General features: G+C 29.7%; 1 protein-coding gene across 1 annotated transcript; it reads right to left on the reverse strand.

The window, feature by feature from the left end:
• Positions 1–1322: 1322 nt before the first annotated feature.
• LOC119680168 (LIM domain and actin-binding protein 1-like) lies at positions 1323–16313 on the reverse strand. Its single transcript, XM_038092858.1, has 14 exons — positions 16233–16313; positions 15939–15962; positions 15563–15883; positions 15377–15493; positions 8942–8992; positions 5963–6096; positions 5735–5901; positions 5143–5622; positions 4912–5085; positions 2727–2866; positions 2211–2672; positions 1746–1891; positions 1606–1687; positions 1323–1546 (listed from the first exon to the last, which is right to left on the reverse strand). Exons 1-14 carry the CDS (start codon positions 16296–16298, stop codon positions 1544–1546), a joined length of 2367 nt encoding a protein of 788 aa, XP_037948786.1. The 5' UTR covers positions 16299–16313; the 3' UTR covers positions 1323–1543.
• Positions 16314–16666: the final 353 nt, after the last annotated feature.

The following is a 16666-nucleotide window of genomic DNA, read 5'->3' on the forward strand; positions in this document are numbered from 1 at the left end:
CTTTATGGTAGTATTTGAGGCTTTGCTATATGTAACACATCCGTATAATAGTGATGGTCTAATTACTTGGGTATAAAGTAACTTTCTGTTTTTAAAGTTGAAGTGATAATTATTAAATAGCGGCTTTAATAAATGTAGAATCTTAGAGCAGCTATTCCGTTTGGATTTCAAATGTTTAAGCCAATTGAACCGTTTGTCAAAAGTGACCCCCAGATATTTTATGTTATCCTCTCACCGAATCTCCGTGTCACAAACGCTCATTCTTGGAGGATGCTGTCTTCTTTTTCGAGTTATAAATATAGCCTTGGTTTTGTCATTATTAATTTTAATCTTCCATTTTTGGAAGTATTCCACCATAAGGTCTATATTTCCCTGTAAAGTGTTGCTTACATTTATGGCATCCCGATCCGAGTAGATCAAGCACGTATCGTCTGGGTAAAGCGCCATTGACGTGGAACTTAAAGTGGGGATGTCTGCTGTATATACATTAAACAATCTGGGAGACAAAGGCGACCGTTGAGGTACACCTGCTACTATTGATCGGACTGACGAAAGAGTGCTGTTAATTTTAGTACGGAAGGACCTTTCTTGCAGGAAGCTACTAATGATTTTAGTCAAACCACTAGGGATCTCAAAACGGGCCAATTTGACTATTAGGCCATCCTGCCAGACCATGTCAAAGGCTTTGGCTATGTAAAATATAATCATCCCGGTTGACTCCCGTTTACTTAGAGCGGTTTGTATCAGCTGCGCAGTTCTGGCTAGTTGTAGTTCCGAGGAGAGTTGTTGAAGACTCAACTTGTTTCCATTCCAAAATTGGAATTGAGAACAACAGAAAAGCCATTCGAAACCATCTTATTCAACAGAAAAAAACTTCAACCTAAATATTAAAGGCAATTAAATAAAAGGCCATTTAATAAATTAAAACTGGGTACATAACTAAAGCTGTTCAGATAAGTAATCTTAAAGCGTTGAGCGGTTTGCCACTAAAAGTAATTTCGAGTAGACTATTCTTTGACAGTCTGGAACGTGTTTTTGTTTTACAAAGTGGTATAAATTGATTCCTTATATTTAATGTAATATTTAAAAATACACAAATACCCTAGATATCTTATATTAATTACGGTAATTGTTGTACGGAAAATCAAAATTAACTTAAAAATAAAAGACGTCAAATTTTAATGGTAAACATTCGTATATTTTTCTTATACATAAATTTTATGCGTAATAATGCTTGCAGATATTACAAATTAGTAAAAACAAATATTTTTATATCTTTTTGAAATATCAATATATAAAAAGAATATAATAATGTAAATGTAATATTTACAATATATTAATTATGACGTTTATATATATATAAGTAAAGATGCCTAATATGATACTGAAAAGTTTGTGCAAAATTGTCTACAAGGAAAGTTGATTCCATCATTCATGGTAGCATTTTGTTCGTCCAAGCTATCTGGTTTGTGTTCTGCATGTGCCAATTATAGTACGGTTCTTACAAATCTCCGGATCAATAACCTTTGGCATTTAACATGATTTACTGCAAAATTCAATATGTTTTGTTATTAAACTGGAATGATTTCTCAAACGTGAACTTACAACAAATCGGTTAACTTGATATCTCTGCTTTAAGGACGGTTGATTCTCATTGTTATTCATATTTTCAAAACGATCTCGAATTCTACGTACAAGAAAAATATTGTAAATATTAAGCAAAAATCTAAAATGAAAAGACCTACGTTTTTGTGGATTCGATGGTTGAATCGTCGGATACTTTTTCTGAATATATATCAACAAGTTCGTCATTAAGTTCTCGCTGTATTTCATTTGCATCCCACTTTTCAAACTTTTCACGCAGCAGTTTGGCGCGAGCTGCGACTTGAGCCTTAAAAAATTATACATTGATTATTAAAAATTTTAAATATTGTTGAACTTGCATAATGACCTAATTTTTAGTAATCATTATTCGTATCATTAATTAAAGAAATTATTTAAATTTAAATGTGGTTTTGTTAAACATGGCAATTATGAAAGATAATGTCAACTTAACTTTTTAAAATTCTTGTAAACTATTTATCATGAGTAAAATTTCGTAGTTTTGATTAATTTCAAGTTTTAAGCTAAAATATAACTGTTGTGAAAAAATTTCTACATCACATGAAACTAATTTATAACACAAGAACTTTTTGAAATATTAATATTACCTTTTTCAAGTCTTCATCCTCCATATGTCTAAAATGGGGATGTTCTTCATAATTGTCATCCTGTTCGTTTATTTCGTCATCGTCACTATCGTCTTCATATTCTGGATTTTGAGTCGTATTCATTTCACAATCTCGTGGCGGTGTAAAGCATTTTAAAGGTTTTGGGCAGTAAGGAGTGTCCTTCGTTTTGGTTTTTTCCATTTCTCGGAATCTATTTATCATCATGCTAGTAGTACGCGATATTTCATTTGGATTTGAATCTAATTCATTTATATTTTCCTTATTGCATGAATCCTGCGAGGAAGATTTTAAATCTTCCCTTGGAGGCGTTATTCGAAACATTTTCTTCTCGAGGACTTCTGGTTGATATGTTTCAAAAAATTTAAATTTTTCACTAAGGTCAGATGTTTTAATTTTAACTTCTTCCAATTTTTCATCACATTTTATAATTGAAGTTGAATCCTAAAATCATATGGTTTACACAAATATGGTATTCTTGTCTTATATTATACATACTTCTTTAGTGTTTTTATCGACTTTACTCAATGAACGTTTTAAATCATTTGAGTTTGACTGTATATTATCAGGCATCCGTTTTGTGTTTTCAACATTTGCAGCAAGTTCCATAAACATGTCGCGAGATTTTTTGCTTATAGCTATACATAATTATAAAAAAAGTGTTATACTTATTCCAAATTTGTTTTATGCCAAATTATATAGAAACCATTTTATATTGCTTTTAAATGTAATATAATATTAATAAAAGTCACCAAATTAGAAAGTGATATGACCAGAAAAGATCTATTTTCAAGTTTTCAGTCATATCTTCACATTATGGATAAGTATTGTACAGGGTCATATTAGGTAAAATATGGGCCATATATGTTTTTAAAATCGTACCGATCGTTTTTTCAGAGTCTCATCAAATTTTCAGCTTAAAAACTCAAAATTTGCCCATAAAAAATGTTATATGCTGATTATCATTTATTACAATTAAATTTAATAAATTATTAGCCTGTACTTTCAAACTCACAGGTATAGGAAATTATGCAAGTTGTGAATACATTGAATTCACAACATTGAATCAATAAATAAAGATATAAGGCACGTTCACTGCATGGGTAAAATATTCGAATATTTAATCCAAATATCGACTCGGCCCACACAGAAATTCTTGACGTCACTAAGCTGCGTTCATGACAGCAGCTGAACTCTGTAATCAAATAAATACCCAACCCCATCCATCCATATAAGGCAGACAGACAGTGGAGATATATCTCTCACTCCCTATGAGTTAGATAGTGGTGTTCTTGGTTTCCAAAGTCCCTCTTCAAGAAACGAAGGGTGCGATGAGGAATGTCGCCAGACTACTGTTGCAGAGAACACGGCCTATAAAAGAACCTTGCAGCCAGCAGAGTATACGAATATTATTGGAATAGGAACGAAAGCAAAAGAAGTGCTTCTTCAGATGACAAAATATATCTATGATTTATTTATTGAAATTTTATTTAACTAAAATTAAATTCAATTTATATTGCTTTTAAAAATAATACCATCGGGAAAATATCAATTTACTAATAAAATTGCATACTGTATCTAAGTTAAAAATAAAAAACTTAAGATTTTTAGAAAAAGAATGACACTAAAGATGCTACATATTGGGCAATTGTCACAACATACGAGGATAAATTACAAGACAGACATGGAGAATGTAGCACATCTATATAGAAAGGTGATCGGTGAAAATCAGTGCAATATGGACAACAGAACCAAAAACATGAAGAATCGATTATTCATTATTCGATTGGTAAATGCTACAATATATATATATTTTTTAAAATTTAAAAAAAATATACTTTTATATATATAGTATGTATATATGTACTTACGATGTATATTTCTTATATAATATTTATATGTAAATTAATTAGTATAAAAATCAAGTAACTAGTTAATAAAATAATAGAAAAATTGTTGTAATTATCTTTTCAGATTTCTTATCCTGATTATGACTCTTAAGAAGAGTCGAAGTATAGAATTTTTGAAAATATTAAACAAACATTTAAATTAAAAAAGAAGTCCCCGGAAATAAAATATGTAAAAAAACATTATTAACTTGTCCAGGTCGAGTAACAAATTCAATATTGAATTATTATTTTAAGTTAGTTCAAAAAAGCAAAAATATTTATCGTTAACTGAACTGAACATTTAATAATGTAAACAAAGCCTATGCTTACTTTGAACATCTATATAGTGATAAGAACTACAGCCGGAATCATTCTTGCATCCCATAATATAGATGTTATATAAGACCTAATCTTCTATAAGCATCTTAGAAGAAGACTCCATAAAATAAGCACTACTTTAGAGGGCAACATTTAAATTGCTATTAAATGCTCTATTTTGATGCATCTTAAATACAAAGATTTGCATAATTATGGTGTGTTCAATTTTACAAGTATATAATATAAGTACGGACATATGTATTTCTAAAAATTATTACAGTAGACTAGATCACCGTTTTGGACATGCGTCATGAGGTGCTAATCGGTTAAGAGGTTTCAAAGAATTTAAGCTAAGTAGGACAGCAGTGTTGTTGTTAGGTATGTTCTCTTTGAAAAAACTGATTTTTGCAATATGTTTACAAAACTAACGCCTATAATTTATACAATATGTTTGCTTCAATTTGTAGTTGATGTACCTGATTCAAAAACATCTGCTTCACTTTGCAACGTATTTAGGCGCACTGTTTTGCCATCTTCATCATCCTCTAAGTCAGTGCCATTAAGAAGTTCACCTTTTTCAAAAAGCTCCTTTAAAATATGAGCATTACCACCTATATCAAGATCTGGCTTTTTATTGATTGATAATATAGCTGGAAGACCAATAGTTTAATACAAGATGCAGAATTTAAAATAATATGCATTTCTACCTTTTTCTGACTCTGCTACTGCTTGTTGATACATTTCCTTGATTCGGGCTTGTTTACCCATAAACAAACGCGATCTTATGTTTTGTATTTCTTGTTTTCTTTCTTCCCTACGTTCTTCTTTAGACAATTTAGAACCGCTTTCAAAATTCTTCTTCAATGCTGACAGAGCTTTTCCATTACAACTAAGTTGTTCATGAGAATATCCGTCCTTTAAGTCAGTAAAATCGTCATCATCGCTATTGTGATCAGAACCAGAGTCCTTATAGCTCTCGGTAACATATCCTTCGCTTACAGCTAAGTTATTTTCTTGCAGTTGGGCCTTTCTTTCGGAAATTGATCGACTGCTCTTGACTACGTTATTCTGTTCTTTTTTATTATCTGTGAGTTTTTGTTGCTGATTATTGTTTTCAAATACTTGAAATTTAGCTCGAAGATTTAATTGCTGTAACTCTTCCAAACCAAGATCTGACTTTATAGATGCTATAAGTACATAAACAAATTCGTTTAAAATCTAGCAATTACAATTATAAGAAACTTCTCTTATACAAGTCAATCAGTGCCTATTAATTTACTGATGATAACACATTTGTACCTTTTACTACATCTGAGGGTAATTGTTCAGGTTGATTCTCTCTAATAATTAATTCCGGTTTTTGTGCTTGAGTAGGTTCATTATCTTCAACGCATTTCGGAGAAAAAAGTTGCTTAAAATGCACTATGCAAAATGGCGCCCCTTCGTGACTTTGATAGTTATCCACTCTATTCATGAAACAATTTACTATATTTTGGTTATATGTAATGTAAAACCATTAATACGTACTTCAATTGTTTGTTACATTCAGTACATCTAAAACAAGTTTTATGATATTTAAATTTTTCCGCTTTGATTTCCTCCATTTTATATACTGGCTTTTGGCAAATGTGACAGGTGGATTCATTTTCATTGTCCAAATTCTATTTGTGAGGTTTTTTAAAAAAGAAAAAATGGTTTTTTTTTAATAAATTAGATAAACAACAGCTTATATACAACAGTTAATTCAATATTGAAATGAGTGATAAAACCTTTTGTATCATATATTTCTGTTTTAAGATCATTCTTTAATACATAGTGACGAACATAATTATTGGCACAGCAAGTATGTTAAACTTTAATACTTTTTTTACCCATAAATACAGCGATTGTTAATTATTAAATATTATAAAAGAATGCTTAGTTTGCTCCGAAGTCTGATAAAAAACAACAAGTCGCTTGCTAAAGTCGCTATGTGACATCACTGTTGCAATCTGTTCAATGTTATGTATGTTTTCGCAAAGTCATATCTTGAATATGTGCACATGATGCAAGTAAACTACATTTTGTATACAAAAAAAATTAATATAAAATTGAAAATTAAAATGAATAATGAACTAAAAGCAATGTTAGGAATGCAGTGCACATACGACACCGCTGACCTAAATGCACATATTTCACTGATTTATTTTCAAATTTTCTAAATTCTGATAATTGCTTTCGCTTCGCTGTTCATTCACCTTTTTTATATAAATAATTTAGCTGTTTTAAAACATTGAGAACCTATATAGATATGTTAATTGTTGAATCATAATTGACAAATTACATCAGAGAACTGCAATGAGAACTTAACACTCTTGTCATTAGCTGTATTCATTTACATTCACTCTATTTTGTTTTCTACACCTACCTCCACCTGACTCATACATAGAAATAAAAGTACTTATGCCACTTTTCTATAAACATGAAATATTAAAGAAGACAAACAAAATATATGCGTTTACAATGCTACAGCAACAAATTATACTAAAATCATACCACAAACGCAAAAACAATTAAAAGACACACAATATTTTTACTTAGCCAACAATAGCGCTGACACAAAATTTTTGCATAGAGCCTTCTTAGGTGATGATAATCCCAATTTCAATGCTATGACCTGCAACTTCGTTCATGATTTATACGACAACTTCGGACAAAGTATAACTGACTTCTGCGAGCGTTAACCTGCCAAACTGTGCCAACACACTTGACATTAATGGGATGGAAATTTCTAACAACCCTTTTCGCAAAGTATCTGCTTTTTCTTTGCAAATGTGCAACAATAATGTCTATAACATCGGTCATTTTCCTAAGTCCTGGAAGAAGGCAATAGTTGTCTCCGTCCATAAAAACGGTGAATCTAAATCACTTCCCTCAAGCTACAGACCTTTCTTTTAAATTCTTTAAATAAACTATATGAATCCTTCATTGTGACCAAACTTAAGTACTTCATTACTCATTGTCGAGTTCTTCCAATTTTCGAATTCGGTTTTCGAAACAATACCTCAACGGGAATGCGCTTAACAAATTCCAAAGCGATATCTGCGTAGATTTTTCCAACTCTCAACCTACCGTAGCTGTGAGCCTAGATATAGAAAAGGGCTTTGATACAGTGTGGATCGAGAGTCGTATCTTTAAGCTTCACCTGCTCAATTTCCCTCCTTCTCTCTGGAGCATTGCCTACCAATTCTTGTCTGGTAGAAGTTTTATGATCCGGGTCGGTTCCAAGCTTCTGCTCTAGGTCCTCTACTTTTTAATATTTTTATCTCAGACATTCCCGTTCCTTCCTTCAGTGTCAATCAAACTTGTTTCGGTCATGATTGTCTAGTTTACTGCAGGTTCGCTTATCCCCGAATGGTCAGTAATTCCCTCAACAAATACTTAAAGTCCTTATCCATTTCCAAACATACATGGAAACTAAAACTGAATCCACTGAAAGTTTCAACTGTTGCCTTAACGGGCAGTTTTAGCAATGTCTCAGGAGATACAAGGCTTGTAATATAAAGCTTGAACTTGATGAGTCGTTTGTCAAACTTATTGACAAATCTAAATATCTAGGAAAAGTATTCTCCCCTAAACATTACTTTTTTCCTCACGTTGATCACATCATTAAAAATGCATCTTTTCGACATTTGAACCTAAAAACCGACACTCCCCAGTTCCTAGCTCCCCATTTGGAACACATTGCCCACTCCTTCTCTATAATGCCGTTGTATAATCATGATTATAGTAACCCCTTATATAGTTTACCCTTAAATGATTAATTTATCCTAGTTGTTTTAACTTCATTTAAAATTTAAAAAATTTTTCTTTATGGCTTAGATATATTTAATTTATAAATGTTAATCCTTTTGATCATATACTCCAATTTTTCCCCTGTATTCTGGAATGAGATTCCCAGCTTCGGACTTGCACGGTCCCCTGCTCAGAATCTATTCTCTACGCATCCCTGAGAGATGGTTTTAGTGGGTTCAAGTGTCACGCGCTGGCATTTAATGCTTTCCACCTATTGCAAAAAAAAACAAAAATTTTGTGAATGCCAAAACTGATTGAATCAGCAGTCATTCATTTTCGATGAGTACATTCATTGATGTATACACTCGAGTATTTGCTATGACTTATGAGTTTACTGCTATGTACGCTACTCTTTTGACGCTGATTCATTAGCATCAGCACTCGTTAACGAAAACACATATGAATCATATCTGTGGCGAATATGAATGTCCATAAGTGACGTTCGAGAAAAACTTTCGTATGAATTTATATTTTATTTTTATACTCTTAGTATTAAAATTATGACTTTTTGCAGCAAGAGAACTGTTTTTTGTCTCACATCGGAGCAGCAGAATGCAGCTGTTTTTAATAATATTACCATACCTTCTCCAATATTATATAACAATGTACTTTATACATTATGAATATTTACAGTAAAAATATTATGAGCTTTAGCAGCATTGTTAAACGTACATTAGTAAGATTCCGTTTCTGGAGAGCATCAAATTTTGTAAAGCTAGATTTCTGAAAATAGAAAAATAAATTTTTAAAATCAAAATTTATTTATGAACATTAATAATACAGTGGTATTCAGATGTAGATCGGTAGATGGTAAAGTGATAATGATCGTTGTAAAACTGAACGATCAAAACAGCTGAGCTTTATTTTCATCACTTTGTTTTTAATACAAACAAAAGAAAGTAACTATAATAATATTAGAAATTAAAGCAAAATTTCTTCTTTTACTTCATTTTTTATTTATTTTATATCTTTATTTATGTTTTCAAACATACAATAATCCGATACAATAATAAAAATCAGCTGATTTTTTTTTTATACAGAAGTTTAACCGATCTCATCTGAATGCCCTTAATAATATAATTTTTATGATTTTTATTTTTATCACAAATGTCTAACTAAATTGTGATATTAATTGTTAATAATTATAGTATTTCACACAGTGAATTGGCATTCAGATAGTCAAGAATATCGAAAAAATATCGATTTTACTGTTTCTTTTTTACTCTCACATCCTGTATAAGAGAGAGAGCCAAATAGATTGAACACAGGTGCGACTAACACTGAATATCTTCATTGTTAAAAGGTTCTCTTATTCACGTAATAAGAGATAAACAAAATTATTTTTTTCTGGTAAGCGTTAAAGATTTAAAAAATATGTACAACTTTTATGAGGCCCTATGGCTATGTAAATATTTTAATGTTAGTTATGTCGACGTATGCAGCATAAATACGAAAAACAATTGATAGACACAATAAACATATTCAACCCTGTATCTAGGGTATAAAGAAACCTTCATTCAAAAAACCCGCTTTTATTACATTTTTGAGTATTCCTATTCACTTTTATTTTTATTTCCAAGCAATATTCTGGATTGCATTTACTACAATTTATAATAAAAACAGTGCCTATAGGGTGTTGATCTATTCGTATATAGTCAACAGCGAATGTGTGGACACATATGTAGATTGTGTTGCAGTCTTATATGTCGTTTACATTGGCCGAAAATGGCTCATTTTGAATGACCCATTTGAAAATGTTTACATTCGTTGTAATTCGTTTGTTTTCATTTTAAACAGCTGATTTTGGAACTTGCTTGTTGATTTGATTTTTGCCCTGTGCCAAAAAAATATTGCATGAAGGTTAAATATGCTTTCAAACCTTACAATATAAACTTAAAACATATTTTTAACTTCCATTAATTACCTTTTAGGAAGTAGAAGTTCTAAAAACAGGTGCATCGTTTTCAAGAAAATGCAATCACCAAACATTTGTTTACCTTTTTTTGTAAATATGTCAAAAACAGCTTTCTCAAACTGTCAAAATGCTATGAAAAGCTTTTATTTAAGGTATGTTCAATGGATTCCTTTGCACTTGGAACATATGTGGAATGCATTCGAACGTCTTTCATACAGAATGTGAGAAAATTGCTCATTTTTGCGCTTGAAATTTTATATACAAGAATGAGACATTCGATACTCATTTTCGATTTTTGACCAAAATGAGCCATTTTCGGCCAATGTAAACGCCATATTACCGAACAATTGAAAGTAGCAGGTTCCTGATAACTAACATAATAATAGATGAAGAGTGAACTTTCCCTAATTATTTAATTGGAATAATCTTTTATTTTGTTGAATAGGTTTTATATAAGGTTTATAAAGTTTATAACATTTTATATTATTTGTCTAAATTAAATGAATTGTTCCAATAATTTAGCGTAAACAGATATTGAAGTACGACTGTGGTAAGAACGTTGATTTAATATCAAAATAGGTAATATTTTAAAAGGCTTTCTAAAAATTGTGATTTAGAAGATACATATGAGGACTTATATGATAGATTAGATTAGATTTTAAGATGGGTTAGGAACGTGTCATCACGTCACTGCATCCTTTGAGGAGTATTGCGACATACCCACTTCACTTGCACAGACGAATAGCAGTTAAGAACGCCATTATATGGTTTAGAGAGATGCTATATAAATGAGCTGCTGCGATAGCAGTATTCAACTAATACCGTCTGAGTCTTTTGCAAAAGTAAAATTTTCATCTTGTTGAAACATTAAGTGTAATAATATTGTGACGTACTCACCCCGTGCAGAAACTGGTGGCTTTCTCCGCCACCATTGCGCTAAAATTTCAAAATTAGAAGGTGGAAGATTGCAAAATATAATGAAAAATTTTATTAAAAAAGATGTTCCAATTAACGTTAAGGACGATCTTGTTCATAACTTTTGTTTTGCACAACCGATTTGAAGCTTTTTAAGATTATGGAAGGTAAGTTTTCTGTTAAGAATATGTAATCATTTATTAATACCACATGATTCTTGTTAGGTGATAGTTTTAAAAAATTGGCGCAATATTTTTTATTGGAGCAAAGTATGAGAGTTAAGTAATTGAAGAGTTATTTGTGTCAAGAAAAACTTAATCGACTAATTAATCTTAAAACTAAGAAAGATGCTGCAGGGACAACAAATTCTTTTTACCACCGATAAGTGGACAGAACAATATACACAGCGAAGTTTTCATACACTAAGAACCCAAAATCGGTGATAATATATTACAAGTGGTATATGATATATATTTAGTGAATTGAAGTTGAACGACTGTATTCAGTCAAGTGTTATAGTAGCAGATAATAGATCCAATGTAAAAGTAGCATTTTAAAATAATAAATGGCTATCATGCTTATGCCATAACTTAAACCTTATTATGGTAGATCTTTTAAAGAAAGACGAATTCAATGTACTGCATTTATTAATTGAAATTTCAAAAACTTTAGTTGCTTATTTTACACATTCTGATCTAAATAGTTAACTATCAAAATCGTTGAAACAACATGTTAAATAAGGTGGAACTCTATTTATATTATGCTTAATTGTTCATCAATTATTATTATCAACAAGATCAACAATTACATCAATTACAATTTGTTATAAAAGATAGTTGGTTTTTTAACATATTTTATGGAACGTTTAAGCCAGAGAATATCTTATAAAATCTGATTTGATCGTAAACATAGGAGTTTGAATTTAATTAACTGTTTTTAGAAATAAACAAGATTTTTCGTTTTTGCACATTTGGAGAATATAGTAATACTATTCAAATAGTAAACGTAAATTTAAGCATCAAATATGACATTATACATATGTATGCGCCAATGCTTAAAGTGCCTGAATCCATAAATAATAGAAATTCTGAAACAAATCAAAACTTAATTCATATCATATTGACTTATAATATAATATATTATAGTAGAATTTAGTATAATATAATTCATCATAATTATCGTACCAGTATAAGAACTGAATTAAAGCATAAATACAATTTAAAGAAGAAATTATTATTTTTAAAATATAACTATTATAATATAACGAACAGAAGTATATTTAAATATGTATATATGTATATGTTAGAAACGAGCCACCCCGTTGACTTATGGTCACCTTATAAATAATTGACAGCAGAGTACATCTGGTCACCCTACTTGTAAAAATATGGTCTGTGTATGTGAAGAAAGCATTCACTTAAGATAAAGGAAGTGAGGCAGAAAGTTAGTATATATACTGCACAGACTATAGATGAAACCATTTTTACAAACTTTATTTCTAACATATATGTACATATTTAATGCGCGATACTTGATTTCTTTTTCACAACACACCAATAACAATGCTTGCGAAAGAGTCTAGTTATAAGAAAGTTCTGAAACTGATTTGGATGATTTAAATGGGATTCTGTAAGCCACCCATGTATTTTAGCATGTTAGGTTGAAGGTGCTTTTATTTTGACATCATTCGACATATAGTATTTAACACTGTTCAAATACTTCAACATGAGTCTAGTGCACTTTAAAAAAACTACTTTAACGTGCGTTAAAACTTCCAAAACCTGACTACGATTCATAATTTTTATATTGAATATAAAGCTTACTTAGAGCTGTAAGGATTCGATAAATAAATTCGATCAATAATAAATATTCGAATTGTAGCACCATGTTTTGAGCAACGTAGCCAATAAAATATCTAATCATTCCACATTTATAATTATATACAAAGTCAAGTCTTCAAGTTTTACATTGGAATCATTAAAACCGGGTTTTTGTTTCGAATTAATTAGTATAACAGTTACCTGACTTAGATAAAAGGTGAATTTGAGTGATCATCAAATTTGAATTTATTTCAGCAACTAAAAGATATCTTTTGTTTCCACCCTTTGAGTTAAATTATTCAACACATGTTATTACGATCGCAGTGACACAAATTGTGATGCAGGCAGTATAACAGTTGACTCAACACTTAAGTGAAGGTGGCAACTCAAAGCCTTCTGAAGAACTAATAAATTCCTTTAAAATTTTGAAAGAAATCTATGGCGAGAAATTATTCAAATTTTTATTTTATAGTTATTTCTTTAAAAATAGAAGGTATTATAATATATAAAAATAAATAAAAACGTTAATAGAATTGTGTAAAAATTCAAAAAAAATAAAAATAATGTTAATAATCATAAATTATAATTAAAAATTTCTACTTTTAATACATGAAATAAATATGTAATGTTTTAAAGTAATGTGATGTTCTAATATTCTGATAAAATTAAAAATATTTTATTATTATTAATTTTGGTAACACAATTTAATATTAAGTAATATTAATCATACAATTATGCATATTTGCATATTTTGCACATAAAGCCATGTATGTTTTCCATAGAAACAAAACAAAAACCGTGGAATACTTTATTCAAAAAAATCAATTAATTAATTATTTATTTTAAATTAAGTTATGTTTATATATTAAATATGTTTTTTGTAAGAATATAATAATAGCCATAATTTTTTCTTCCAGACAATATAAAGTCTGATTAAAAAAAATTGGCATCACTTTTTAAAAATATTAAATGTTTTTTTTGGGCATATGTCTCTTGTTGTGTTGAATTCATTTAAATAAAAGAAAACAAAATGAATATTAGAAGGGCAATAGTTAGCATTTATATCTTACATATTTAAATTTATTTATGTATGTCCTCATATGATTTTAAAGGACAAGTGGATGTTTGCAAATATTTCCAGTGAACAGTCACAATAGATTGATTTTTGAATTTGGCTGCACTGAAAGTTAAGACGCAAAAAGTTTTTCGAGTAAAACCTAATTCTGAAGATTTTAAGAGCTTTACATGTTTTCTTTCGTAAGTTGCGAATATTATTTTGCTATTCTAAAAAAAAATTTCGGCTAATGTATCTCTTTTTATTTCTTATTTTAAATACAACAAAGGAAATAATAGTAGCTAGTAACGACATGCGCAGAGAGTAACTTATTGAAAACCGGAAGTCGGAATTTTGGTTTTAGCATTCTTGCGTAAACGGTTAAGGAAAAGGTAAACATTACCGCGCACTAATGTGTTTCTACTTTTATCATTATTATTTATCATTATTTGATTCGCATTCAAATATAAAACAAGAAAAAAATTATTAAAAATGCAAAATATTTGCAGAATTATAGCAATAAGATTAAGAGATTTGTATATGTGATAGAGATTTATTAATTTTGTAAAGAATTTGATACGTCAGCGATAAGCAAATTCAAGGGACAAAAAAGTGTATCTAAAACTTAAAGAAGGATTTTATGAGTTTATTTACTTTCAATAAAAAACGAATAGACTTCAACATCAAGTAATTATAATTCATTTCAATAGAAAGGACACTGAACAATAATAAATTATATACTTAAAACATAACTAAAATCGGTTTAACAATGTATATTATAATTGAGTAGGAATAGGAATAAAGAGGGTACCAGCCATGGAGCACTGCGACCATTGCTGATCTTTTGTGCTGCAACAGACCCTAACCGTTCCGAAGAATCTCGGCCGTTGAGGACCTTCTAATGTCAGAAGGGGAGAGTAGTACTTGATGCAGTGACCTCCTCCTGGTCCAGATCAAAGCAGTCACAGAGAATGTGATTGGAAGTCTTGTCTGGTTCGACTATCTATCTCTTATGATAAACCAATTTTGTTAAGGTGATAACGCAGTCCATGATGACCCGTTAAATATCCCACTAGCAACCTCAACTCTGTTCTGCTGAAAAAGGATACCTTCCCCAACTGTAGGTTATAATTAAGTAACTATCCTTCTTAATAAAATTCACTAAATCTGTTACCAATCGAAATAAAAGTATATCTACTACTATGAACTTAAAATAATGAAGAAATTACATTTAATAATTATAGAATCACGTTGTAAAGGGAAATAATTCTTTGTGCCAATTTTGACCAGTCAGCCAAATAGATTACAGCTGCTACTGATTATATGTTTATGATAAATTTTATTTATATTAGTATGTCTATAATATAATGAATGTAGCTATAATAAAATAATTTCTATCTTACCATTGAAATGTTCTGTTTATCCAAACTAGTTTTCTTGTTTTTTTTTAATTTTGGTTTTTTGTTTAAAGTTACAACATCGTCCTTTTCGATTGAGTCCAATTGAATTCCGTCCATTTCCTCCGATAAACAATTATTTTTTTATATAAATTTTTTACTGTAATATATATTAAGGCAGAAAAAACTTACAGAATCATTTCTTTCAAAGCTTTTTGTGTTAGTCATAGCCTCATGTTCTGAGAAAAAATTTTCCTCTGTTTCTTTTAAAGTTACAAACATGTTTTCTTTCTTTTTTATAGAATTAGGTAATTCATTCTCATTGGTAATACTAGTTCCCAAGTTTCCACCATCCGATAACTTAACAAAAGAGTGTTTGGCATCCTTCTTTTTAATTGATGTTTTTGTTGTTATTTTAGATGTTGTTTTGGTTGTTGTTCTGGCAGTAAAAGACGTATTCTCCATGTGCTGTTCGTCCGTAATTTTAATTTCATTTAATATGTTATCAGTTTTCTGAAGTATATATTATGTGATTAATTTTTCAGGTAATACAAATATTTTCGCTTACATTTTGGGAATACATAATTATATCCTAAAATACAAAGAAAATTCTTTCATTGAGCAATTGGTATCTACATAAACACTAATTATTTTAATCATGCAGAAAGCTTTATATTAGCAAAGTGTATTATTGTTCTTTAAACAGGCACGTTGAATATTACTTATTTATGTTACCAAAGTTAATATATTTTTTTATATATCTATCAGGAGATAAAATTTTCTTAAACTATGCGTAAAGAATTTAAAATGTCAAATTTTAGTAAATTTTTTGTGCAACGTAATTTTCGCGAAATGCATTTACCTGAATGCTTGGAATACCACCGAATAAACTTGAATCAAATATTTTATGGTTATATGGTACACTCATCAATTTAAAAAAATTAAAAATAGTATTCGTATAGTTTACTTAAATCTATTGCACATGCGTTCTTGCATTAGCACTTTTGTTATATATAGATTTACAGCGGCCTACAATAATTGTTCGAAGACAAGAAGATTCTTAAATTTCGCCCTTTTTCTGTACACACAAAAGCAATTGTTGTATATTTCAACTCCTTCAATAACTTATCTTATTAGTTTAAGGAAAACATAAAATTAAAATATTAAATTTGTAACTTTATTTTATTTTCTAATTTTTTTCTTTCTTTCATATAAGATATAAATTTAATATATAAGTAGTGACCATTTTATCTCTTCAATTCAAAAAATATTTCTCAATCGACAATTTAGTAAAAT

The sequence above is a fragment of the Teleopsis dalmanni genome, chromosome 2 (genome assembly GCF_002237135.1).
Source record: "Teleopsis dalmanni isolate 2A chromosome 2, ASM223713v2, whole genome shotgun sequence".
Taxonomy (NCBI): Eukaryota; Metazoa; Arthropoda; class Insecta; order Diptera; family Diopsidae; genus Teleopsis; species Teleopsis dalmanni.